This window comes from Stenella coeruleoalba, assembly GCF_951394435.1.
Source record: "Stenella coeruleoalba genome assembly, chromosome: 18".
In the NCBI taxonomy this organism is placed as follows: Eukaryota; Metazoa; Chordata; class Mammalia; order Artiodactyla; family Delphinidae; genus Stenella; species Stenella coeruleoalba.
Genome location: NC_137164.1, coordinates 64,269,084 through 64,286,609, shown reverse-complemented (window position 1 = coordinate 64,286,609; position 17,526 = coordinate 64,269,084). Strand labels below are relative to the sequence as shown.

General features: G+C 36.2%; 1 protein-coding gene across 3 annotated transcripts in view; it reads left to right on the top strand.

Annotated features, from left to right (window-relative positions):
* Positions 1-17,526, top strand: part of UGGT2 (UDP-glucose glycoprotein glucosyltransferase 2) — a 166,483-nt gene that overhangs the window by 34,464 nt on the left and 114,493 nt on the right. For all 3 annotated transcript variants that reach the window (XR_013824820.1, XM_079902835.1, XM_079902836.1), the window contains exons 9-10: positions 6,191-6,290; positions 8,663-8,723. Coding sequence is in view for 2 of the 3 variants with exons in the window: in XM_079902835.1 (XP_079758961.1) it covers positions 6,191-6,290; positions 8,663-8,723 (161 nt within the window). In the remaining variant the exon portion in view is untranslated. The remainder of the gene's footprint in view (positions 1-6,190; positions 6,291-8,662; positions 8,724-17,526) is intronic.

The following is a 17,526-nucleotide window of genomic DNA, read 5'->3' as shown; positions in this document are numbered from 1 at the left end:
AAATTATTTCATAGGCACTAATAATTACTAATGATGTGACTAATATACATTATTTTTGTGGAAATACAAATTTAATTAAAAGGTTATTCATCAAGCAAACCATATTTTTGTGTTTGTGAGATTTAAAATTATATAAAGTACAGTTATTTGATATCATCTAATCATTTTTAAAGTGTACACGAGTTATAGATTCATCTCAGGTATTAAATCACATTTCAGAGAATCTTTAGCATTGATTAGAAATCCTGATTAGTAAGTCAGGAGAAATCAGAACTAAATCTTAGTTTTCTTCTCTTTAAAATTTTGATCTTAACAGACCATTGCATGTTTCATTGCGAACTTAGAATAGCTCCCACACCGACATCCTATAAGCAGATATTTTGAGACTGAACCAAATTTTGAGAATGAACCAAAATTCCTTTTCAGTTTGTAATTTTCTTTCTTATTATTTGTAATGTTTAGTGGGTCATGGGAATATGTCACTTTTCTGTGGAATCTATAATTTTATCACATCTCTCATCAACTTTTTTTTAATATAATAACTTACTGAAATATACTTGATATGCAGTTCACCCATTTAAAGAGTACAATTCAGTGGGGTTTAGTATACTTTTAGAGCTTTTTAGCTGTCAGCAGTCAATTTCAGAGACCCATAATTTAGAAAATTGTAAGTGATAGGGTGCTTCTGAAGGCTGGTAAACAGAACATGCAAAGTTAGCTTACTTGTAATTAACCTCACTGATGTCTGTGGAAGGTATACTTGAATGGACTAGAAACAGGAAATCTAGTTAAGACATCATTGAATTAGTGTAGCGGGAGCTAGAACTATGACTGTGGTAAAAGGCATAGAGAGGAAGGCCAGATTTAGCAAATATTTAGGAGACGAAAAGAGTCAAAGATGAATTTAAAATTTCCAGCTTGGAGCCTGAGTAGAGAGAACATAAAACATGTAAGTGGGTTTGGGGGTTGAATACGGGGCCCAGAAATAATGAGACTGGCGTTAAAAAAGATAGACTTAACGTGATGGTGACATATCCAGATGAGACCAGGTCCAGTGGTGGGGTGAATATAAAGTCCTTATACTAAAAGGAGAAGATTTAAAAGTTGAAAATATTAGCATAGAGGTTTTTTAAAGGTGGGGGGCGCTAACCGAAAGTGTAGGGTGCCCAAATCAGTGCCCAAGGGAGTGTCCGCGTGCTCGTCCGCGTGGGGAAAGTGGACACGGTGGAATGATGAGAGGTGGAGGAAAGAGCACCTTACAGAAGCCGAGGAAGTAGGTCCAGGAGAGGGTAAGTGATCAGGACCTTTTCCTTTGTTGACTGATTTAACAAGTGTTTATCGAGTTTCTACTATGAGTCAGTCATGTCCCTACAGCCATGGTTTTATAATTTTTGGCTGAGACCTGGAGAAGGAAGTATATTTTACATCAAGACCCATACACAAGTATATAATGTGTGAATACACAGATATGCTTAAAACTAAAAAGAAAGCTTCAACATAGATGTGTATGTTTACCACATTTTATTAATTCTGTAAGACTTGAAAAAAATGTATTTATTTGTTTTTGGCTGTGCTTGGTCTTCGTTGCTGCATGCGGGCTTTCTCTAGTTGCAGTGAGCAGGGACTACTCTTGGCTGCGGTGCGCGGGCTTCTCATTGTGGTGGCTTAGTTGCTCCGCGGCACGCGGGATCTTCCCGGACCAGGGCTCGAACCCTTGTCTCCCGAATTGGCAGGTGGATTCTTAACCACTGCATCACTAGGGAAGCCCAAGACTTTCTTTTACTCTACCCTATTTCATTTGAGAAAAAAAAACCTTCACATTATCCATTAATGTGATTTCACTACTAACTAATGGGTTCCAACTGACACTTTGAAAAAGTGCTGTATTCTGAAGATAAAATAAGAGTTAAAGCAGACACCGCGTTTATTCAAAGGATCTTGGACAAACATAAACAACTTTAAAAACCAATGTAAAAATTAGCATTGTAATTGCTGCAAAGTAAAGGGACGTAAGATGAAGAAGGGCATATACCAGGAAGATCTGACTGGTGGGATGGGGGCAGGGAAGGGGTAACAGAAATGGGAGGGCTCCTCAAGAAGTGGTGATTGAATTGAGATCTGAGGAAGGGCTAGAATAAATTTGAGGGTGGGTTATTTAGGGAGAAGATCAAAGACCCTTTCAAGGGGCTGCAAATGGAGTGTGAGGGAGAGAAGATATCAGGAACAACTGCTGGATTCATGGTTTACCCAGCTGGATGGACAGTGGTGGCTTTTCTGGAAAGAGAAGACTAAAGAGGACCAAATTGGGGCAAAGATGGGTGGGAATATCACAAATGTGTTATTGAACGTGCTGCTTTTGAAGTATCCAAGTGGTGAAACCAGGAAAACAGTTAAATATGGGAATCTGGATTTCAGAGGCAAAGTGAAGGACTTAAACAATTTATGAGTCATCTAGGTAGGGAATAATTTAGAAAAAAGCAAAAGATGTTAATAGACTATGCTACTAGTATATTCATTTACTTGTCATTTACAGTTTCTCTGATTTCATGAGTGAATTTTCAGGGGCTTTTGAACAGCATATGTGAAGCAAAATTCCATTCATGTTGTAAAAAGTTTTAAAAGACCAGTTATGCTATCAGACCTGAGTAAAATATAGTTGTCCATGGTCGTGATGATGACGGTGATTGGCGGTGATAAAAATATTAGCTAATACTATTTTTCTGGCACTGTATTAGGCTCTTTATATGCATCATCGTAATTAATTTTTTAAAAAAAACTCATGGGGTATTGATAGATATCCTGCTTTTACAGATGAGGAAGCTGAGAAACATACACATAAAATAATTAGTCCGAGGTCACCAGTCTCATAAGGCACAAATCAGCGATACCTAAAATCAGCAGGTCTCTCTCATTTTAGAGCCTAAATTCTTTCTTTCCCTCTATGTTGTACTGTTTTTAAGTATAACATCATGCAGCCAAATGCTCTCAGGCAAGGTCTTTCATCATATGCTATCCTCAAAAGAAAGACTCTTTTGAAATGCAAATCAAAACTACAGTGAGGTACCACCTCACACTGGTCAGAATGGCCATCCTTAAAAAGTCTAAAAGTAACAAATGCTGGAGAGGGTGTGGAGAAAAGGGGAACCCTCCTACACTGTTAGTGGGAGTGTAAGTTGGTGCAGACACTATGGAAAACAGTATGGAGGTTCCAGAAACCTAAAAATAGAATTGCCATATGATCCAGCAATCCCACTCCTGGGCATATACCTGGACAAGACTGTAATTCGAAAAGATGTATGCACCCCTGTGTTCATAGCAGCACTATTCACAATAGCCAAAACGTGGAAACAACCTAAATGTCCACTGACAGAGGAATGGATAAAGAAGATGCAGTACAGGTATACAATGGGATACTTACTCAGCCATAAAAAAGAATGAAATAATGCCATTTGCAGCAACATGGATGCAACTGGAGATTATCATACTAAGTAAGTCAGAAAGAGAAAGACAAATACCAAATGATATCCCTTGTATGTGGAATCTAAAGTATGGCACAAATGAACTTATCTGCAAAGTAGAAGCAGACTCACAGACAGAGATCAGACTTGTGGTTGCCAAGGGTGGGGGAAGAGAGATGGAATGGGAGTTTGGGGTTGGTGGGTGCAAACTATTACATTTAGAATGGATAAGCAACAGGGTCCTACTGTATAGCACAGGGAACTATATTCACTATCTTGTGATAAACCGTAATGGAAAAGAATACCAAAAAAAGGAGGTACCTATGTGGATACCTGAGTCACTTTGCTGTACAGCAGAGATGGGCACAACATTGTAAATCAACTCTACTTCAATTTAAAAAGATACATAAACAAAACAAAACAAGAAATCCTCTTTTATAAGTTGTTATATCAATCATATAAGTAATGACTAAGTTTTCTCATCTAAAAAAGCATAAATATATACACACCAGTTAAAAATTATGTTACTTAAAATTGCCTTTAATAGCAATAGAATAAGAAGACACATAAAGGATCTTATTTGTAAGTTTACTGTTCATTCACCCATTCATTCATCAATATTGAGCACCTACTTATGTATCGGGTACTTTTTTTGAGGTTAGAACATTTAAGTTCTACTCTTTTAATACATTTCAATTATATAACACAATGTTATCAACTATAGTCACCATATTACACATTAAATCCTCCGATTTTATTCAGTCTTAGAGCTGAAGGTTTGTACCCTTTTCCTAGCCTTTCCCCGTCTCTCCCACCCTCAGCCTCTGGCAGCTACTTTTCTACTCTGTTTCTATGAGTTTGACGTTTTTTAGATTCCATGTATAAGTGATGCTGTGCAGTGTTTTTTTGTGGTTTTTTTTCTTGTCTGGCTTATTTTACTTAGCATAATGCCCGCACAGTCCATCCACATTGTTGCAAATGGCAGGATTTCCTTCTTTTTTAAGGCTGAATAATATTCCATTGTGTTTATATACACCACAGTTTCTTTATCCATTCATTTGCCCACAGAGATTTAGGTGGTTTACATACCTTGGCTATTGTGACTAACGCTTCAATGAACATGAGAGTGCAGGTATCTCTCAAGATATTGATTTCATTTCCTTTGGATATATACCCAGAAGTGGGATTGCTGGATCATATGGTAGTTCTGTTTAATTTCTTGAGGAATCTCCGTAATGTTTTCAATAGTGGCTGTGGCAGTTTACACGAGTTACTTGTATATTTTGAATAGTAACCCCTTATCAGATATAATGATGTGCAGATATTTTCCCCCGTTACATAGGTTGCCTTTTCATTTTGCTGATGATTTCCTTGCTGTGCAGAAACTTTTTAGTATGATATAGTCCCACTTGTTTATTTTTCCTTTTGTTGTCTTTGTGTTTGATGTCAAATCCAAAAATTCACGGCCAAGACCAGTGCTAAGGAACTTACCCCTCTGTGTTTTCTTCTAGGAGTTTTATGGTTTCAGGTCATAAGTTCAAGTCTTTAAAGTATTTTGAGTTGATTTTTGTATAGAGTGTAAAATAGGGGTCCAGTTTTATTCTTTCGCACGTGGACATCCAGTTTTTCCAGCACCACTTATTGAATAGAAAGTTTTACTTTTTCTTGTCAGGAAGTGATCTCATGGCAGAAGGATCCTGGCAAGATAAGGACTGAAAAGAGTCCATTGTGTTTGCAATTAGGAGATTTTAGTGAGCACTGATAGCTCCACTAGTGCTGGGGAGTGGAAACATTCTTAGGTAGGTTAAGGAAATTCTATTTAGAGTTATTCAGCTAGTAAGTGATGTAGAGCTGGAGTTTGAACCTTGGTCTACTAGACTTTACCAGTCCATGGGAGGCTGCCCTGGGAACATCTTTTCTAGGCTTTGACTCCAACTGGATTCGCCACTGTACACTGAAAAGGTAGAAACAAAACTAGTCTCGCTATGATAAACTGGTCGTTTTACTAGTATTTGACAAGCTAGGATTCCAATTCTGGTGAGATGTTAAAGAGAAACAAAATGCTTCACTATTAGGTAGTGAAAGAATTCAGTTTTAAAATCATTTCTGACTCTTGACAAAGTAATGAGACGCAGATTACTGCTTCTATCATACTTGAGACTGATTACAGGAAGCCACACGCACTTTTCTTTCCGGAGAACTATCATTTCAGGTAAAATCATACCAAGTTTAGGATTTTATTTTTATTGTTGTATAAAGGTAAAACAATGTTGAAAAAGAAAGTGAATGTTTCATATTTACTGAGTTAATGAACACATTAGGTCTTAAAGTTCTTTTCAGAATTGGCTCTTCAGAGCTCTTTGTTCCTTTCTCTTATTTTTTTTTGTCAAAGCTTTTTGTTGCCAGTTTCACTTAACCTAAGAAAAGATAGCTTTGCGTCAGCATTTCTTTTCATATCTCTTTTTTCATATCTCTTTCCACTGTAATTTGTGGAAAACAAAAAATAGGTATTAAATGACAATTATTCATTCATAAAAGTGTAAAACTTACCTTATTGGATGTAAGTGATAGCTTTCCATTTCATTTAAAACTTTTGAATAATGCTAAATTTGAATGTTTGTTAATGTGTCTATAATGAATATATGGCAAGAAAGCTTATTTAAATTACATGGAAATGTCTGTTAAGGTCTAACATTATGCTAGATTCCTTAATGATATTCTTTTCCTTCCAGATCTTAGTTTTCAAGCAGCTTCTCAAATAATGTCCACTCCAGTTTATGATGCCATAAAATTAATGAAGGACATTTCGCAGAACTTCCCCATAAAAGCCAGGTATATTAAAGTTTATTGATTTGATTATAGTCAGAACTCTTTCCGTTAAATAAATTTTATGAAAATAGCTGATTTCATTTAACATAATGATATCAGTTAATTCTGTTATATATAGTGTTTATGAGATCAGGGTCTCTTTTCATTATGTATATTGGGGTTTTTTTTAACTAGAGCAAAATATTGGCTTGTGCATGCATATGTATACATACTACAAAAGAGAACTCTTGAATTAGAGGCAAATGGAAAGGAAAAAATAATGTATTTAAAAAATTATTTAAACATAAACAGTGAGAGATGGTGATCCAAGAAAAAACTGATTTAAGCAGTATATAATAAGGGGACATTTTTCTCTTTACCCTACAGAGGATGATGAAAAGTATTGCTCTAAGTAGACCTATGCCCAATGTATGGCCAAATCATGTTCTTGCCCTTTCAGATTCCAAACAATTAGTAATGTCTTAATTGTATAGAATATTTTGTGGAATACTTCTTTGCCAATAAGATATCTAATTGAACTGCTTTCAGAAATATTAATATTACATTAAACGCATCTTCCAGTTCAATAGATAATACATTTCCATATCTAGAAGTAACCAGTAGATACAATTCTGGTTACCATGTTTTATAAGGATTTACAAAATAACAAGACTTTGATGCATTTGTAGGAATAATAGTATAAAATTATAAGCAACCAGTAAAACATAAGCTAAATTAGCTTATATTGAAGATATACAACATGTGACAGGTGCAGCAATAGCGTTTCACCGAGAGGAATTGGAGAGCATCCTTGTGCCCTCAGCATCCCTTCTTAAGCAGTGGATAATCACTACGCCTCTATTTGTTTCAGACACTTTGGTACATTTATCCACAGCACAAATTACTGAATCCTGAATCTAGACAGTCAGTACCTTTGTAAGATAAATAAGTAGTACATGTTTGGCCACAGGATACCAAGAACCTTTTCATGATACCCTGAAAATAGAGAGGTTTGTCACCTTTATTTACAGATTAAAAATGAATATATTGGCATGACTCTCAGTTTTAGTTTAAGCAAAATCAAGAATTTGAGAAGTCAGTATATGTATATGAAATATGTATGTGTGTATAAACATAGATGTTTAGCCACACTGCTGTTAACTAACAATAGCTTTTGAAATTACTCTATCAAATAAAGTGAAATAATTTTAGTTTTAGGAAGGTAGTCGATTAGCTGTTTTGACGGTAAGTCATTATAATTATTCAGGGATTTTGTGGCTAAACTCTGCTCTTAATTTGTGGTTGGTCGTTAAAAAAAAATTTACCACCTCTGCTAACACTGCTTAATGGCTGAACTGTAGGCTTAAGCATATCTCTACAGTTACTCTGATAAGTCATTACTCCATGAACTTGTGGATGCTTCCTGAATCTTGGGATGAAGCGAGTTGAATTGGTTTCCTCCAGACTCCATCTATGGTGCAACCATAATTGATACCCAAGGCTAAAAATCTCGCCTCCATATATGTTCAGACTTAATAAATGGTTTTTATTTTTCATCAAAAAAAATAAAGTCACTCTGTAGACAGCCAGTAAATGTTCATTGAAATGAAATACTTGATAAATGAATGAAAAATTTGCATTATCAGATTTTCAGTTGCAGTTAATCTCAAATGCTGCCAGATTTTAGGAGGTAATACGCACTTATCGTGGGTCGTTCTAAGATACACCCTTCGCTTGCGTTTTACTTAATGCCAGACTTTGCATTAACAATCTTTTAATTTTTAAATCATTTTCTTCTATGTATAAAATTGACAGATAAATAGCTAACTAAGCATTCTTAGTAGTTACTAGGTCAAATAAATATAATTAATAGACTTATTTAAAAGACAGTTTGCTCTGTTTTTAAATTATAAGGGAGTTCTAAGCTTCCTTATAGAGTGAATATATGAAGTCAGCATTATCAGTATTTTAGAACTTACATACTGTGGTAAAGATTTCAGGTTAACCAAAATTCTTTATACACATATTCCGAACATTGCCTATTTGCAGCGCTACATATAATGACATTGGTAATTTCATATAGAATTTCTCCCTATGGGCAAAACAACACAAAACAGCATTTTCAGTCAAGTATTCTTGAAAAATGCGACAGCATGTAATGTGTACAGTTTGTGCACGTGAACTTTTGACAGTCTCTATTCCACCTGAGTCAAATACCCTTGTCAAATGAAAGCCGTAGTACCACCTGTCAAATAGGCTATGTGGAAATGTACACTTCTCAGTCATGATGCCTTTAGAGTTTTTAGTTTCTCGTACAAAGTATTATATTGCATTGAATCATAGATTAGTCCAAACATTTAAGGAAGAATGAATTGTATCTGTATTTATGTTCCCAGATCTCTGACCAGAATTGCTGTAAATCAACGTATGAGGGAGGAAATACAGGAAAATCAAAAGGTTTGTTTGAATTCCTTTTTTAAAAAATTTACTACACTAATAACACTATATTTTAGACTTTGGATCTTCAATTTTCATACAAAAAAGGAAATGTTAACTTGTACTTTCTGATTATTAAAACAGTTCAGGTTTTTCCATTTTTATATTGTCTACTTTATATAGCATACAGTTTGTGATCCTAGCCAATCTTTCCTGACATAGATCCTACTTACTTTCTCATTAACCTTATATACTCCAAATTTTCTGCCCATGCTGTATGGTTTTCTTCACAAAATAGAGAATAAAGGCTATGAGATAATTCTTCTGTTTCTCATTAGTTTTGCTTAAAAGCTTGTGAGGACCAAGCCATGTTTAGACCACTGACACATTACTAGAGTCCTATAACATACAGTACACAGTTGATCACTAGTTTGATAAGATTCTGCTAAATGGTCTCCTAAATTACCTTAAGACCCCAAATGATTCTAACTGTGTTAATACTTAGGAAGTGCTTGAGAACACTTCCTGGCTTTATTACATAGGACTGGTTTGGCTTTAAGTAATATTAATCCCAGGCACACAGGGCCTTAAACAGTAGGAGTTTGTTTTTCTCACATAAAAAGAAGTCCCTTCCCTGGTGGCGCAGTGGTTAAGTATCCACCTGCCGGACAGGAATAAAGATGCAGACATAGAGAATGGACTTGAGGACACAGGGAGGGGCAAGGGTAAGCTGGGACGAAGTGAGAGAGTGGCATGGACATATATACACTACCAAATGTAAAATAGATAGCTAGTGGGAAGCAGCCGCATAGCACAGGGAGATCAGCTCGGTGCTTTGTGTCCACCTAGAGGGGTGGGTTAGGGAGGGTGGGAGGGAGACGCAAGAGGGAGGAGAAATGGGGATAAATTTACATGTATAGCTGATTCACTTTGTTATACAGCAGAAAGTAACACACCATTGAAAAGCAATTATACTCCAATAAAGATGTTTAAAAAAAAAAAAATCCGCCTGCCTGTGCAGGGGACACGGGTTCAAGGCCTGGTCCAGGAAGATCCCACGTGCCGTGGAGCAGCTAAGTCCATGCACCCCAGCTAGTGAATCCTGCACACCCTAGAGCCCATGCGCCGCAACAAGAGAAGCCACCGCAATGAGAAGCTGGCTCACCACAACTAGAGGAAGCCTGCGCACAGCAACGAAGACCCAACGCAGCCAAAAATAAATAAAATTTTAAATATTAAAAAAACCAGAAGTCTCAAAGTAGGTTTCCACAGACATGGTTTTTTCTTTTATGGTTGCAGAATGGCTGCCACAGCTCCAGACTACTTGTCTGGATTCAAAGCAGAAAGAGGCAGGAAGATCAAACCACATTCATCCTGACTGAAGCCTTTCTGGAACACTTCAGCCATCTTTGACTTCTGTCTCATTGGCCAAAATTTTGTAATGTGGATATTCCTAGCCACAAGGGAGACTAGAAAAGTTAGTGTTTACTTTTCTAGTGATCGAGGGGAGCAGAGGCGAAATGGCTTAGAGATAGTGCCAGGTTAGCCCATCAACAGTGCCTCTTACACTGAGACAGTAAGCTCTCAGTAAATATCAGCTGTTTTGATGATGACAGACAACTACAATGATGATAATGAAGTAGATGCACAGTTCATGGGAGACTGAGTGATAGAAGCCGCAGCACATCGTCCCTACCTGGGATGTTCTTTGCCTCATTGACCACCTAACAAATTCTCGCCTATCCTTCAAAACTGAGCACTACTCCTTTCAGTAATTTTCCTAATTGCTCTTTACCATTCTTCAAGCAGAACGCATTGTTTTCTTATAAGAATTTTTGTATTTGTTTGTTTGAATAATGCCACGTGCAGTAAGAAATGAAGAGAGGTTGGGAAAGAAAAAGGAGGGAAAAGAAAGGAATGCCAAAATATCAGTGGCATCACATAATCCAGTTTATTTTTTGCTCCGTTAATAGTCCAAAGGGGGTGTTCCTGGTCATCAAAGCTTTGCTCTATGTGATGATTTTGATTCCAGAGGCTGAAGAATTTTATGAGGTTTAAGAGATATTGTGGGAATAAAAGAGATAATTGGAAGGACCAAATGGGATAGCTCCAAAGGTGAACCACTGTGATGACATAATCACAGGATGACAGTCAAAGCTAGCTGCTGAAGTAGAGTGGGAATGAAAGTTAGTGGAAATGAGTAAATCGGGGAACTCTGAACCTAGGGGTTTGAATGAGCACAGTACCTGGCACAGAGCATTCCGTCAGAAATATTTGTTGAATTGAAAACTTCTAATATTTAAATGTTACCTATAATACATTCTATATTTAGCAATGTGTAGTTTTTAAGATGTTCTGTATATTGTAGCAGTTGTTAATATCCTAATGTATAAACTGAGATCCAGTGATTTCTTCTGGGTCACAGAATTGGTACTGATGGAACCAGAATTTGTGCCCTGGTTTACAGCTCATTTCAGAACAATTTAATAAGAATTGTGAGTTTTTCTATTGCCAGTCACCTTGCTAGGTGATTGGAAAGATATTTGATGAAATTAAGAAATTTGATCTAGTCTTCTAAAAAAAATTCTTCAGTGACTCCTGTTTCTAAGAGAACAGCATACAAAGGGCTAGACAGATGTGTTTAAGTAAAACCAGGTGAGAGGGGGCAGTCTGGTGTAGACTGTCAGCTCGCCAACAAAAAGCCACCAGGGAAACTTGTTACTCAGGCAAAGCTGAGTTTAATAAACTTGCTGCAATGAGGGAGAGCAACACCTTGATAGACACTTGTTAAGTGTCTCAAAAGGAGGACATTAGGGTAGAGTAATTAGAGGATTGGAGAGGGTCTCTGTTTAGGTGGTTTAAGTTGGGTCTTTCAAGGTGGGGAATTGTTTGGGATTGGGTAGACTTTGTAACACGATAGTTTACATTGTGTTGGTGAACATTAAAGTGATGGATTTGGTGAGCAACAACAAGGGAATGTGAAACTAGAACTGGAAGGACTTTGCAAAGATGTAGAAAGTAAAGATAAAACCATTTCTGAAATAAAAACTAAAGTTATAAAGTGGCACAAAGGAGAACTGACCTTACAGAAAACACAGCAGAAGACATAGTAGATAGAAATAATAAATGCAGAGATAATTTTTAAAAAAAGAAATAGAAAGGACTCAGGAGAAGATGATAAAGTAAAGCCAGGTAAAGGAAATTCAATATACCTAGACTAGAGTCCGTGAAATAGAAGAATAAAACAAATGGACAGAACGAATACCTAAAACTACAATCAGAAAATTTTCTGAAATAAAAGAAGTTCCAAATCCACAAATAAAAAGGGTGCACTGTGCAACTTGGGAAAATTGACCAAGAGTGGTCAAATATAAGCTATTGAACTTTATAGGGAACAAAGGAAATTACTTATGCATTTAATAAGAAAGATGATAAGGAAAGAAAATCACATTGGCATCAGACTTCTCAAAAACAAATTCAACACCAAGAAACAGTGAAGCTCCATCTACAAGACATTCAAGGAAAGAAAAACTGTCCTTCAAGAAGATACGTATATACAGGCTACAAAAATGCTGAACGTGCAAAAATTCAGGGAATATTGCTCCCAAGAACACTTTCTGTGGAATTTCTCCGACCAAGAACTGATTGAAGATTCTTGGGCAGAGCAACTGCCTGTTGGGCGTTGAATATGTTTATGTGTAGAACTAAAAGTAAAAAGTGAGGGACAGGGTGATAGTATAGTATGTAAACAGTACCTACTCTGACAAAGATAAAATATTGCAACTAATAAATATGGCGGGGGATAGAAAATAAAATGAACTTGTTGATTGCCTTAACTATAATACTCAGGAATCAAAGATATAATTAAAGCTGAAAAGTCAAGCAGTGGAAGCCTGAACTTATTTGAAAGTATATAGTTAACCAGTAATGAATATAAAACTATTGAATAAAATTGGGCTGTGCAAGAGGAAAGGCAGCAGAAAGAGGTTAAAGGCTAATTTTATTATTTTTTGTAACAGAAATCATTAGTTGTTGGTTAAAGAAAGAGATGACTGAGGGTATTAAATGAACATACTTTTTTTTTTTTTTTTTTTGCGGTACGCGGGCCTCTCACTGTTGTGGTCTCTCCCATCACGGAGCACAGGCTCCGGACGCGCAGGCTCAGTGGCCATGGCTCACAGGCCCAGCCACTCCACGGCATGTGGGATCCTCCCAGACCGGGGCACGAACCCGTGTCCCCTGCATCGGCAGGCGGACTCTCAACCACTGCGCCACCAGGGAAGCCCAACATATATGTTTAATAGTAACTAGAGTAACAAAAGTCTAAATCTTCCAAACTGTGAAAAGAACTGAATGCACAAGAAAAGAAAGAGACATTTAAAAAATACATCTAGAAAGAGTAAATACAGCATGAAAGAATGACATTTGAGGCTAACCAGGTCTATGATATCAATAAATGTAAATAAGCTTAACTAGCATATTAGCAAAAATGTTCAGTTTGTTTCATTAGGCATGTACAATGTATGTAAAATAAAAACTCTTAAAGTAATTTAGAAATGTCAAAAATTAAAGGACATGCCAAGGTATACCAAGCGAATACTGTGTGTTAAGGGTAGTGACCTTAAAATGCCATGAAGCCAAATTCAGTTCTGAAAATATTAATGAGCAAAAAATGGCCGTTTATAATGCTTAGGGCTATAATTCACAAGGCTACAATAGCAGTTTAAAATATTTTTACATCAAAACACTGCAGCAACATTCCTGAAACAGACTACAGGAGATGGAAGGAGAAATATAATTTACCTCTCTCAGACTAGTGAAATGGTAAGTAAAGCTATAGAAGACCAAATGACATTATGATTGTATAGATAATAGGTCTTCTGGTTATATGACAAATTTTGTATCCTGATAATAGAAAAAATATGCCTTTCTTCAAGTTTTTATGAAGTAGTAATGGCAAAAAATCCAGAAAGTGGGTAAAATAGAAAAAAAATTCTCAATATCAATGCAAACTAGAAATCAATAACAACATCAGAAAAAAAGGGTTTATTCACTTGGAAGTTAAAAACTATTTACTCTTAAGTAGAAGGGAAAATAAAATACACATCAAGGGACTCCCTTGGTGGTGCAGTGGTAAAAAATCCACCTGCCAATGCAGGGGACCAGGTTCGATCCCTGGTCGGGGAACTAAGATCCCACATGCAGTGGGGCAACTAAGCCCGTGTGCCACAACCACTGAGCTCATGCATCTCAACGAGAGACCCCGCGTTCCACAACTACAGAGCCCACGTGCTCTGAAGCCTGTGTGCCACAACTAGAGAGAGAAAACCCGCACACTGCAACTAGAGAGAAACCCGAGGAGACCTCGCGCCGTAACGAAAAAGATCCCACGTGCCTCAACAAAGATCCCATGTGCCACAACTAAGACCCGATTCAGCCAAAAAAATAAATAAATAAGGAAAATAAATAAAATAAACATTTAAAAAAATACACATCAAAATTGCAACAGTTCTTGATAACAACATTTGAAAACATAAGATACTAGAATCTTTGGGACCCAAATAAAACAAAGTTCAGAGAAAAGCCTTGAAGTCTTACATCAATAAAATGAAAAAAAAGTAAATGAATTAAATATCAGACTTAAAATGTTAACAGTAAAGAAAAGCAAAAGCAGAAGAAATTAATACAGGTAAAAATGAGTTAAAAGATAAAAATAGTAAAACTAATGAAATGATAATATATCATAATTGAATGGAGCTTGAGGGATGCAAGAATGGTCAATAGATTAGGAAATCTATTCCTATACTATCGTTAGATCTAAGTGGTAAAATTGTATGATTATCTTTGTACATGCCGAAAAAGCATTTTATAAAATTCAAGACCTATTCCTGAATATAAAAAAAACGCTTTATAACTTTATAAGGAAATTGATTATACTTCCTTAACATGATTAAAAGTGTGCATGTGCATATGTATTTGTGTTTATCTCAGCTTAAAAGTCAGCATCTTACTAATAGAAAATTACTAGAGGTATATTTACCAAAATCAGGAACAAGACAATGAAGCACATTATCATCACGGTAATTATTATTGTATTAGTTATTAGCCCACATCATTAGTCAAGAGAAGGATATTGGAAGTATAAAAATTGGGGGAAGGTGAGGAATATGTAAGAGAATCAACTAAAAACAAAAATTAGATGTAGAAAGGTGTGTTGGTCTGCTTGAGCCGCCATAACAAAGTACCACAGACTGGGTGGCCTACACCACAAAAATTTATTTTCTCTCAGTTCTGGAGGCTGGAAGTCCCAGGTCAGAGTTTCAGCAAATTCTGTATTTGATATGGACTCTTCCTGGCTTGTCAACAGCTGCCTTTTTTCTGTGTCTTCACATGGCCTTTCCTCTGTGTGCACACCCATGTGCTACCCTTACGACCTCATTTAACCTTAATTACCTCCTTAAGCCCCATCTCCAAATACAGTCTCATGGGGGTTTAGGGCTTCAACATATGGATTTGGGGTGGGGCAACACAATTCAGTCCACAGCAAAAGATAATAGAAGGCACAATTAAAATATACAAATCAATAGGCCCCTAATGAAACTTCAAAGCTTTTGCACAGCAAAGGAGACCATAAACAAGAGGAAAAGACAGCCCTCAGAATGGGAGAAAATATTTGCAAATGAAGCAACCGACAAAGGATTACGCTCCAAAATTTACAAGCAGCTCATGCAACTCAATATCAAAAAAACAAACAACCCAATCCAAAAATGGGCAGGAGACCTAAATCGACATTTCTCCAAAGAAGATATACAGATTGCCAACAAACACACGAAAGAATGCTCAACATCATTAATCATTAGAGAAATGCAAATCAAAACTACAGGGGAATATCATCTCACACCAGTCAGAATGGCCATCATCAAAAAATCTACAAACAAATGCTGGAGAGGATGTGGAGAAAAGGAGACCCTCTTGCACTGTTGGTGGGAATGTAAATGGATACAGCCACTGTGGAGAACAGTATGGAGGTTCCTTAAAAAACTAAAAATAGAACTACCATACGACCCAGCAGTCCTACTGCTGGGCATATACCCTGAGAAAACCATAATTCATAAAGAGTCATGTACCCCAATGTTCATTGCAGCTCTATTTACAGTAGCTAGGACATGGAAGCAACCTAAGTGTCCATCAACAGATGAATGGATAAAGAAGATGTGGCACATATATACAATGGAATATTACTCAGCCATAAAAAGAAACAAAATTGAGTTATTTGTAGTGAAGTGGATGGACCTAGAGTCTGTCATACAGAGTGAAGTCAGAAAGAGAAAAATAACATATGGTAACACATATATGTGGAATCTAAAAAAAAAAAAAGGTTCTGATGAACCTAGGGGCAGGACAGGAATAAAGACACAGACGTAGAGAATGGACTTGAGGACACAGGGAGGGGGAAGGGTAAGCTGGGAAAAAGTGAGAGAGTGGCATGGATATATATACACTACCAAACGTAAGGTAGATAGCTAGTGGGAAGCAGCCGCATAGCACAGGGAGATCAGCTTGGTGCTTTGTGACCACCTAGAGGGGTGGGATAGGGAGGGTGGGAGGGAGGGAGACGTAAGAGGGAAGAGATATGGGGATAAATGTATATGTATAGCTGATTCACTTTGTTATAAAGCAGAAACTAACACACCATTGTAAAGCAATTATACTCCAAGAAAAATGTTAAAAAAAAAAAGACAGAAAGATAATTTTTCTAAAGAAAAAACTCTTTGTAACATGAATAAAAGCTAATCAGTTCTATGCATCCAAAAAAAATAAAAAAGAATAGTACCAATTTCACTGGATTATTAGGAGGATTAAATGAGAATATAAAGTGACTTAGCACAATGTCCGCCTCAGTAACTGTGGCCCTCTGCTAAGTGTTCACATATTTATATGTAGATATACATAAACCCGCATTTTTATATATACACACACACACACATAGGGAAAAATACATCATACATAAATATCTATGTATATTTACATATGTAAGGCAGTTGGAGTATGTCAGAAAGAGGGAGAGGATATCATAATCTACTAGACTGATATTAGTGACTTTAAAGGAAAATAATTCTCAATATTTTAAACTATGTCTATCATCTTGTTAAATTATTACTTTACTTGGAGTTATCATCAATTTATGGTAATAATAAGGTTTTACACTTACATTTTGAAAGACTGTTATATAAACAAAATAGTATTAAGTTCTTTTATAATGTTATTTCTGTAGTTCCAATTTTCACAGCAGTGAAATTGCCAGACTTTTCTATAATTCTAACAATCTAGAATGTACTGTGTAGTATCAGAGGAGTGGCATAAAGTTTAACAATAGAAAAAATGAAAAAAAATCTCCAAAATAGACTTTTGGACAAGATGGTGAAATGTGAACTAGAGATATGCCCTCAAACTTTTATACCTGGTACTCATTTCTCCATTAAAGAACCTTGGTAAAAAAAAAAAAAAAAAAAAAATCAGTAGTCTCCATGTATTGCAAGCAACTAGTTAAAAGTTATAATGTAAGAAAAGACTCCATGTACAATAGCAACACAAAAAGTATATAGGAATAAACGTAACAAGTAGGTAAAGCCTATATAAAGAAAAATTTGACAGTCTACTTAAGGGCATGTAGAAGGACGTATCTTGTATTGGAAAATTACAATGAAGTCAATTCTAAGTTAATTTGTAAATATAATCAGAACCTGGAGTGTTTTTTTTTCCCTCTGAAACTTGACAAGATGAGTCTAAAAATTCATGTGGAAAAAGTAGACAAGGAATAATA